The sequence below is a fragment of the Scyliorhinus canicula genome, chromosome 8, assembly GCF_902713615.1.
Source record: "Scyliorhinus canicula chromosome 8, sScyCan1.1, whole genome shotgun sequence".
Classification (NCBI taxonomy): Eukaryota; Metazoa; Chordata; class Chondrichthyes; order Carcharhiniformes; family Scyliorhinidae; genus Scyliorhinus; species Scyliorhinus canicula.
This window is the reverse complement of record NC_052153.1, coordinates 22,695,405-22,706,386: the sequence shown is the minus strand read 5'-3', so window position 1 is coordinate 22,706,386 and position 10,982 is coordinate 22,695,405. Positions and strand designations below refer to the sequence as shown.

The 10,982-nt window shown below is 42.8% G+C and overlaps 1 protein-coding gene across 4 annotated transcripts in view; it reads right to left on the bottom strand.

The window, feature by feature from the left end:
• Nucleotides 1-1,897: 1,897 nt before the first annotated feature.
• Nucleotides 1,898-10,982, bottom strand: part of LOC119970159 (lysine-specific demethylase 4C-like) — a 478,393-nt gene continuing 469,308 nt past the window's right edge. For all 4 annotated transcript variants that reach the window (XM_038804261.1, XM_038804264.1, XM_038804265.1 and 1 more), the window contains one exon: nt 1,898-3,812. In XM_038804261.1, the coding sequence (XP_038660189.1) occupies nt 3,642-3,812 (171 nt within the window). In that variant the 3' untranslated portion in view covers nt 1,898-3,641. The remainder of the gene's footprint in view (nt 3,813-10,982) is intronic.

The window sequence follows — 10,982 nt, the reverse complement described above, 5'->3', positions numbered from 1 at the left end:
GGGGGCCTGGTGAGGCACCTATACAACACCTGGCACTACCTTCACAATGGGCAGTCAGTGGCATCCACAGCTGGATGGCTGCCTTGCAGGCTGCGGCAATGCGGTCCGTGTCCGGCCACCTCCTGGCCAATCCCCGGAACTCCCCCCCCCCCAGCACACTGTAGCAATGCTGGACACTCTCTGTACCCCTCCCCACCCTAAGCAGCCATGACACCTGTTTCCCTATTTGAAAAACCACAAGTGAACGTCGCCATAGGTAATTCCTCCTGGTGGAGGTGGACATTGCGTGGGAGGCCCGGAGATGAGGTGTAGGACGTATTCACACAGCTGTCAAGGGACTGCATCATGGAATTTCATTGATTTTCCACTGACCCACAATTCTCCGCCCGATCGTGTTTCACGATTCTGGCGTCGGCTGATGGAGAATCCCGCCCAATAGCTTCAGGGGAGTTTGAAAGCCTTGCATCTTCTGCCTCATTAGCAAGACATCACTTGATGTAGTCAACTGCTGGAGACCATTAAGACTAATCGCTAGGATAATGGCACCCTAGCTAACTTCTTCTAGACATGAGCCAATTAACTTACTGTTGGAACATACAGATAAACTTTTTGTTGATTCTCCTGGCAGTTGGAGGTCACATGACAAGCCAACCCTCTGTTGTTTTTAGTACGTTGACTGAGCAGATCTGCAGACAAAGAGCTTAGGGAGAAGACTCGGAGGGCCCTCTTGCATCCGGTTATCTCCAACTCACCTTGTAAGCTTTGCGTCGTTTGCTGACTGTGATCATCCAAGGATGCCCTGCTGCAAAGATTTCTTAAAAGAATCGAAACCAGAACTCCCTATTTTCAAAGAACAACCCCAGTTACTTACATCAGAAGCTTTGAGATCATCAAAATCAGCCTGAAACCAGCCAAGTTGCCAAACCCGAGTCACGTTTTTTTCCAATGGACTTCAATCTGGTCAACCTATCCTTCCTCACTGCGTAATCTGTATTTGTGTGTGTGTGTGTGTGTGTGTGTGTGTGTGAGAGAGAGAGAAAGACAACTTCGAGTGTGTTCCTGGGTGCGTGGATTTTACTTAGACCAGTTTAAGTCTAATAAACCTAGCCTCTTTGTTAAATTCAAGACATCCTGTCTGAATTGTTGAGTATACTCTTTTTGAACAAAAAAAGAACAGTTGTGGGCAAACGAGGAAGGGCAAAAGGGCCCTTTGACTCCAGTTCACCTGGTTGTGACAAAAGATAAAACCTCTGTGGAGATAAAATGAGGCAGAAGAGATTACTGCAGGATAGGTTGGTCAAACTGGGAGCCAATCTTAACATTGGGTATCTGTGAATGTTTAAGATCTATTGTAATACAAGTTGAAAAAAAATGCCTGCACTGCACTTGCTCAGAAAATATTTCAAATGCAATCTATTAATCCAAATTAAAACATGTTCTGAACTGGGATGTAAATTGTTAAAGCATAGTGAGCAGATGCATTGGAAGATAAACTTTTATTACAGGCTGGCTAGATTTCCGCACCAATTCCATAAGTGTTTGCATCTGTTTCATTTGAGAAGTCCTGGAGGCTTTAAGGGATGGGCAGGTTTATAGCACAATGTTTTTTTTTTCAGCATACAGTATAGTTTTGTTAGCTTATGCTTGTCCATACATTTCTTTTTTGGTCATTAAAATGAGGAATGTAACATCTTAGAACCAAAAATCAGCAACAGACAATCTGGGGCCAGCTATGTTACAGGTGACCTATAAAGTAAATCTCCCTCTGCTGTCTCCCAACTAGCTACGGATAAAAAATCGTTCCACTGTCTATAACATTGTGGCCTTTTCTGGTGAAATTGCAGGTTTGTGCAGGTTACTTCTTGGCCCATCTCAACAAGGAATTTCAACAGACAACTTGCTTTCACATAAGCCTTTAATGCAGAACAAATAATGTCATGGTGCTTCAGAAATGTGAAGGGGATAAAAAAAATATATAGCTGCCTAAAACTTGCACTGCATTAGTTTGGGATAGATTCAAATTCAGGTCACAGAGCTAAAAGTTTTACCTGCACACAGAGGTTTGCATTATATATCCTCATTTTAATGTTCAGACAATTATCTCCTTTGATAAGTAGCCCCTTTATATTTTTAAAAAGATAGAGAGGCATATTTCAAAATATGATTCTGATCAATAAAATGATCCACAGGCGTGTTGGCAAGAACTCTTAAAAGGCAAATACTGAACTGAGAATATATACTCAAAGCACATAGGTTTAAATGTTTGTTGTTTAAAGGTATAATGTGCAATACGGCTCGAATTTTGTTGGAAATTTTGTTGACCTCTGGGAGGTGCTGTGCAGAACGGTGTGAAGCACTTTGCAATTAGTTTTAATTCCTTAAGGCAAAACATGCTTTATGTGGGCTATGAGAGCAATTGAGATAACATACTGCAAGATATCGAAAGCATATTGTTTTCAGTGAAAAGCCGCACCCATTCTCCTCGCAAAAGGTTCAAACAGAGCCATGGACAAACAGGCGCTTTGTGCTGCAGTACTGTTCGACAAAATGTTCAGCAGAATTGATGAATTCAAAAGACCAGAAGATGATCGGTGCTGGCTGTTTTATTCTACTCTGCCCATTCATAAACTTTAGTGTATTTAAAGAGGAAAATTACATTAAATAACCATAAAATAACAATTACGGCAAACAGCTATAATACAGGAGCTGTGTGTTCCTGGTTTTAAGAGAGCATTTCAAATGATTTGAACTTCACACACCTTCACTATAATTAACCTCTCAAGTATAAACCCCTTTTCCTGAGTGGGAATCACCCACTTTCTCCCCATAAAGTCACTCATCTAAATGCTAAAGGCAATTAAGTGAGGCAAAGGATACTTACTAAACATCCTTAACATCTACTCCAAAAATGCTGCAGGATTCTTATGCTTTTGTGTTTACCCCATTGAGAAAGCCGCTGTCTAGTTTTGCAGAATAGAAAAGTATTCCTGATAATTTAAAAATCGTCAAGAGTTTCTTTTATAACTGATGAGTACCAAATAACATAAAATGTACTTGTTTGCAAACTATCTGTCACTTATCCGTCTTTTATTAAATATATAAAAACCTGCCATCAGGTAGCAATGGATACTTTCTTTCTCTTTTGCAAAGTTCGGCTGAAGAAAAGCGAAAGAACCAAATAAGAGTGATTCAGTAACGGTGTCAATAAAATTAAAAGGCTAAAAACAAGCACAACAAATGCTACTGGAAACTGTAGCAATAATAATATAAAAAATATTTTAGTACACGTAAGCATGTTATTTTTTTTATATAGGCCCAAAACAGGAACCTATTTTGTGAGACACTTGAAAAATCATTCATATCAGCAAAAGTTCTTGTTCTGAGAAGCAATATCCAGATATTTCTTCATCCCTTTATGTTCTTCAAACGAGAGGTGTGTGGGGGACTGGGACGGAGGGAGACATTAAGTCTGTCATGGGGTGGAAAAGCATTAACTTCAATCCCTCACTTTCTACATAAAATATTTAGTACAATGTTGTGGATTGAGTGCCGCTGTTACTGTATCCAAAGCAGCTCTCAGACTTCTTTCTTCATGTCCTGATCAAAATAGTTCTCTTTTTTTTTTGGCTGTCAGCATGATTTTATTGTCCTTGGCGACATTGCGTTTGGAAGAAGTTTCCCAAGAATGTGCGATAACCAGGATCGTCCACGTATTCATTCAAGAACTTGGAATTCAGGACCCGTGGGCGCTTCTTTGCCTGAACATTCTCAGTGGAAAATGTAGCTTCATAGCGCATATCCGATGCTGAAGACTAACAAACAAAGGGAGACCATCAGAGAAGTGCATAAAAACTCAAACATTGACAGTCTACAGAAAGGCTCTGTATGCAGGTATGATGCGGTTTCATTTATTCTCTTGGCTGCAGTGTCAAATAAACAATCAAGGCTTGAATAACTGTGCTTTACTGAAGAGAGCAGGATGTTACAAATTTCGAGTACATAGTCAAAAGGCAGGTTGATATTGAACACTAAATTACTTAAATTAAATTAAGCAGCTGCACCATTTTCAGTTTAATAGGTTTATTTCACAGACATCACTGATGGTTTTCAATGCTGTATCATTTCAGACCAGCAAAATGAAACAGACAAATGCATAAATATAATTTAAAACCATTCCAGGTGGTCATTTTGCAGTTAGAGCACAACTTCAATCTTAGTTGCTCCTATTGTTTAATATTTCATGCTTGTCAGAGGCAAACTGGGAGTAGGGACATAGACCAGTATTTGCAGGTAATGCCACTTTGGTACACACATTAATCCCTGCGTGCTCCCTGCTCTGTCACCATTGCTGCTCCTAACTTACTTCCAGGGATGAAACACTGCTGCGGACAAGAGTGATGAGAGATAGGGCCAGGACACTGGTTCTGAAAATGGGTGACAGTCACCAGAAATGGAAAGTCAGGGAGAGGGAATTAAAAGTATTCGCGTGAACTGAGGGAGAGAACACTAGCAAACAAAAAAAATGAGGGTGCCAACTTGAATGGGAGGGGCGGGGCCTGAAGAACACCAGTTTTAATGGGAACTGGGAAACATAAATGTCAGCACACACTACGGGAGGTGGAAGAGAGTGAACTGAGCAAGGATGAAAAGTGCTAGCATGGATTAAAGGGGGAGAGGAGTGACAGTGCAAAGGTGTGTCAATGTGAACTGAGGGAGGGCAGTGAGGGGACTACCAATGTGAACAGAGGGAGGCAAGTAAACTAAGAGAGATGTGGCATTTTGATGGCAAACAGTGCCAGCATCAACTACCAAAGGATAGAAGAAGAATGCTAGTCCGAAAGGTTGGAGGGGAGTTGAGTTCCAATGCAAAATCTGAGGGGAGAGAAGAATGTCAGCATGAATAGAGAGGGAAGAAAGAGTTGGGGAAGAGATGGAAGAGCACCACCTTTACACCAGGAAAGGTTTGCTTTGGTGAAGTTGGGTTTTTGAGGATAAACCCTGGATTAGAACACCAGGGATGTCAGTTTGAGATAGACGGAAATTAATGGGAACACAAATGAAACCCTCATATCTGCCGCTCGAGATGTTGTGATGTGATGAGATGACCATACCAAACAGTGGCTAGGATACTGAACCAAACCCCAATATTTTTGTTTATTTTAAGACTGTGCGGAAATAATGATTCACTTCAAGACTGATTGCATGAAAAAATAGGGCTTTGGTATTTCTAAAACAAAACTTTATTATGAATATATTAAACTTTTAACTTTACGCACGAAAATAGCAGTTTACAATTACCCCTTAACACAATCTACAGACTTCCCATTAAACAACAAAAGAAACTTACAGCTCTTAATCCAGTTTAAAATCAGCAGGGCACAGAGTAACACTTGCTTTAGAAAATAGTAAATTGGCTCCAGTTGGAACCCCTTCAGACTCTGGCTGAATATCTTAAAATAGTTGCTTCAACTCAGCTGTTTCAGCCTCTTGTCTTCAGACAAGTCCACTCTCTGCTTTAAAATCTCATTACTTTTTTTTAAACTATCCTACTAGGAAGGAATTGTGGACTCAGTCAGGCGGATCAGAACTCAGCTACTCTCTCTCTCTCAAACTTCTCCAAACTCACTGCCTCTCAGCCTCTCTGAGCTCTACCCAGCAATTACCTCATCTCCCCAAGCTGAAAAAACACTTGAGCTGAATTCTCCACCGTCGGGAATCTCCAATTGCTGGCAGCCCGGTGGTTTCCTGACACTGTGGGGCTGTCCCACAAAGGAAACCCCATTGACTAGCCAGCAAAAGTGAGAAGCCCGACGGTGTGCCGCGCAAGAAATCTGGTGCGGCAGGACGGAGAAACCCATCCAAAATTTCTGCAGGCTGCAAAAGCACATTAACTCCCCAGGGACCTCCCCAGTCAATCCACATTGTTCTGGTCAATTTAACCTGCTATTTACCAGAAGTAAAACAAAACTCTTTTTAAAAACATGACCGCTGCAGCCAAACACATTGTACTCCCAGGCTTTTAATACTTAACTTGTCCCAACATTTAGAAGCCAGTATTCCCGAAATCCTCCAATCATCACAGTAGCTAGTTAGCCTGCAAGTCAAATGTTTCAATACCCCTACAATTTATACTTAAATAACTCCTAATTCACCACAGGACTAAAAAACATTTTAATTTTTATCATATGCAAGTGATGGAATGGTGGGACATACTTCAGATTTTAGCTCTAGTTTACTCTCACCCCACCCCAACTCGTCCTTCTCTCAGTTCATGCTGACATTTGCCTTCTTTGTTTACAGTGGCACTGTATCTTCCATTGCGACTGCATGCCACTGGCCCATATTCAAGATTGATTGCGAGTGGTTTTGCTTTTTTCAATCAATTGACAGGCTTTTTTCCAGTCTGTTGCTACGTATGCTGTTGGATCTGGCTGCTTTCCATACCTGCAGCTTCATACAGGACCATGTTCTGCACTACAAATGGAAATTGTTAGCCCGTGTTCAATCATCAATTCCTGTCTGGAGCAAAGAATCCAATGCTAGAATGAGGTGGAATCACAAATCGAAGATGCAGTTAGGATTAGCAATATGGAGTAGATCAAGCAGCGTCGGTGAACAGACCAATGGAGGAGCATTTGGGGGCGGGTGAGGGGGGAATGCAGCGTGTTCAAAAGGAAGACGGCTTCAAAATAAAAGCATTAGAATGTCCCACCATTCCGAAGGTGGAAGGCTAGTGTTTCTGTGAAGAGAAGAGTGACCACTGAAGTGATTTTTAAATTTATATTTTTAAAAAATCTATCAGTTGGGAAATGCAAAAACAAGGTGCACAAAGGCTTGGGAGAGACAGAAATGGAGTAAGAAATAGTAAGGTATTAGGTGGAGTCAGACCAAAGGGAATGCAATATAGTCTAAATTAGGCTTACTCTGCTTGAGTGGTAAAGAAGGTTGGTGAGCTGCAGATGTAGATGGTATTGCATTCTCACACCATGAGAAGAAATCAAACACCCTATGTTCCAAACGTTATTCTTATTGCCATTTCTTAAAAATGGATTTCCTGTTGAACCTAAAAGATGTCTACTAAACCACAGGACCATAGAGGTGGGAGCTACACCTAGGAGCAACAAGAATAAAAGAATACTTTTCTCGGCGGTGGAATCTCCCACCTCATCTTCAGGCATCTTTGGATTACAAAACCAGGAGACTCGCACATCAAAAACTCATTGGGCTGGATTCTCCATTTTTGGGACTATGTCCCCACGCCGTTGTGAAAACTGTGGTCTTTTACCTCTGAAACACTGGCGTCAAAAGATCACATTCACAGCCCTGCAGGGGATTCGCAGGGACCGGCCGTGAAGCTCTCAGCCTCAGCTGGAGATACGGGCCCCCTGCACTTCCGGGTCAGAGGCCGCGCATGCGCATGGTGGCGGCCTCCAGCGGCCGCGCCGTGCTCCATGGTGAACTTAGACCATGGAGCTGGACTGCGGAAATAGTGCCCCTGATCGACCGCGCGCCTGACCCGGACCTCCTGCTAAAAAATACCCTGGTCCCCCGATCGGCCCGTCCCCAACCATGGTGGCCGCAGAATGAGACCGCAGTCGCCATGCGAGTATCCCGAACGGCAGGACCAGATTAGATCCATGGCGTCGCGACCTTGGCCAGTCAGGCGGTGGAGAATAGCGGGGCGGGGCTCTGGCAATGGCCGCAGGTGGTGGATACGCAGGGCGCTGTACTGCCCGCGTATGCTGCTTTTCGGGGGCTAGTGAATCGAGGAACCGGCGGCCATTGTGCCTACGGAGCTGTTGACAAATTCTATCACACACTGCAACTGTCCAGGTCCATTTCAAAAGGGAATCAAGGGATCTCATTTGCATCTGATCGGCTCACCTTGCTGGGTGAGATAATAGCTTCTCAACATCATATGGGTGGTAACTCTTTCAACAACTAATGACTTGATCCATTCCACATACTGAATAAACAACCCTGTTTGAAGTCATTATGGAGAAGTTAGGTCGCATGATTCAAGTGATCGTTTGAAATATCTATAAACCTTTGAAAAATGAGAAATAGGCAGCCTGCTGTTTAACCAACTGGTGAGCCATCAGGAAGCAGGGTTAGGGTTCAGGTTCACCTTAAACTTCCAGGCACAACAACAGCCATACCTCGAGACCTATTCTTGCTTACAGAACCAACCCTGGCAGTGCACCTACTTCACTTTGCGGTATCAGCACCAACTGAAAAGCAAATACTACAACTCCAGTCTTCAGCCAGTTTATCGAGGACAGCTATATGAAAGAATTCCTCATTGGACTCTGACTTTGGACTCTGGATATCATGTGAACTAAAATTCAGTTCTGTGATTCTTGAACTGTAAAACCCCTTTTCTTTATTCCCCAGTTTACGGTGTGTGTGTTTGGAGTGTGACGTTGCTAATACTCCTCCACCGCAGTTTGAATATGAAATAAACTTAACTTCTTGAGTTAATCCTAACTCAAATTTGTTGCAGATTATTATTAAATTGGGTCACAAAGGCCAAAGGTTTGGGATAACAGGCCACTGCATATTTTAAAAAGAATAATTCAAAACACCTGCTTACAGACAGGCAGTGAGAAGAAATAGGTTCAGTTTGTCAATCTCTCTCCTGCCCATAACAATAATCATATGGGATTATGATGCTGTGACAATATCTTTAGTGGGGTGAGAACAGGTCTGGTTTAGGCAAATTGGAATCAAAGATTGGTAGGCAGGATTTTCGTCCAGCGAATTTGATGGCTTCAGAGGCGGATTGCCAGTAATTCTGCGCTACCGGTCCCCTCATTCCATTCACCATCAGTGTCCACCCTCCTCTGGTGGGGCTGTTGCCTGCCTAAGCCTTTGGTGTTCTGGTTAGCACTCCTGGTTAAGGACTCTGGCCACTGTCCTTAATTGGATAAAGGTCTTAACTGACCGGCTCCTAGTCACCTCCTCCTCATAGCTGAGGTGGTAATTGAGTACTTTACAAGTGTCTTTACCCAGTAAGGAGATACTCCGAAAGTCATGATAAAAGAGGTAGTTGAGATAGTGGATGGACTTAACATTGATAAAGAGGAAGTATTGGAAAGACTGGTTATACCGGAAGTTCACAGGTTACCAGGACAGAACGGGAATGTAGAGTGGAATTTGGAGGGGTACTGCCAAAAGCTTCACTTTTTCCTTAGATACAGAAGTTGTGTCAGAGGCCTGGAAAATTGCAAATGTTATCCCCTTATTCAAAGAAGTGCGTAAAGATAAATTTAGCAACCACTGGTCCGTTAAATTTAACATTAATGGTAAACAGGATTTTAGAAATGATAATCTGGGGCAAATTAACAGTCACTTGGACAAGTGTGAAGTAATTAAGGAAAGCCAGTACAGATTTGTTAAAGGCACATTGTATTTAACTAACCTGATTGAATCTTTTGCCGAAGTAACAGAGAGGGTTAATTAAGGTAATCTAGTTGGTGTGATGCATAGGGACTTCCAAAAAAATACTACATAATAGCATTGACAGCAAAAGTTGAAGCCCATTAAATAAAAACATTAGTCACTGCATAGAGACAAAATTGTCAGAATGACAGGAAACAGAAAATAGCGGGGAATGGCTGATTTTCAGACTGGAGGAAGATATACAGTGGAGTTCACTGTGATCAGTACTATGACGACTGTATTTCTTGCTTTTGTTAATAACCTAGACGTATGCGGATAGAGCACACTTTCAGAATCTGCAGGTGTGAGAGGACAGTGACAGACTTCAAGGAGATTTAGACAGGGTGGTGGAATGGGTGAACACACGGCAAATGAAATTTAATGCAGAGAAATGTGAAGTGATTCATTTTAGTGGAAAATTAAGGAGAGGCAATAGAAAATAAAGAGTACAATTCTAAAGTGGGTGCAGGATCACAGTGACCTGGGGGTTTATGTGCACAATACATTGAAGGTGGTAGAGCAGATTGAGAAAGTGGCTAAAAAGGCAACTGGTATCATGGCCTTTTTCTGTCAGCAAAAAGCACAAGAACAAGGAAGTTAGGATGAAGCTGTATTAAGCACCAGTTTGTCTTCAGCTGGAGTATTGTGTCTAATTGTGGGCAGTGCACCACATTAAGGACGGGAAGGCTTTAGAGGGGATGAAGAAAAGATTAATGGGAATGCTTCCAAGGATGAGGCAGCTCAGTTATTTGGACAGATTGAAGAAGTTGCTGTTGTTCTCCTTGGAGGAGAGAAGGTCAAGAAGGCATTTGGAAGAGGTGTTAAAAGAGTGTGGGGGGGGGGGGGGGGGTGGGGGGGGGGGGGGGGTGGGTGGGGGGGGGGGGTGGGTGGGGGGGGAGAGAAATCTAGACTGAGTAGGTAGAAAGAAAAATGTTTCCATTGGTGAAAGACTCGATGATTGGCAAAAGAACCACCAGTAACATGTTTTACAGGGCGTTGAGGATACACTGGCTGAATGTGTGGTTGAGGCAGCAGGGTTAAAGGGAAAGGTAGGTGAGTGTTCTTGTATTAATTTGGCATGAGGTTGATAGTCTGTAACCATTCTGTGATTCTATGAAAATATATTTAAAGGAGAGTCGATTAATCGGATTTAAGGGGAAATATTATTAATAACATGTCTCAGGCTACCCTACAAAAGTATGCACCAGTGGGTAATACTCCAGTCAACGAGAATCGGAAGGGGGGGGGGGGGGGGGGGGGGGGGGGGGGGGGGGGGGGGGCGGTTCTACTGGTTAGAGTCATACTAACACAAAGGAAGATGGTTGTAGTTGTTGGAAGACAATCATCTGGGTTCCACAACATTGTTCCAAGAATATTCTATAGTAGCGTCCTAGGCCCAGCCAGCTTTACTGCTTCATAACTAAACTGCTCTCCATCATGACTGTACAATGTGCAGCGCCATTCACAACTCCTCAGATACTGACACAGTCCACGTCCATATGTAGCAAAACCTGGACAACATCCAGGACTCGGCTGATAAG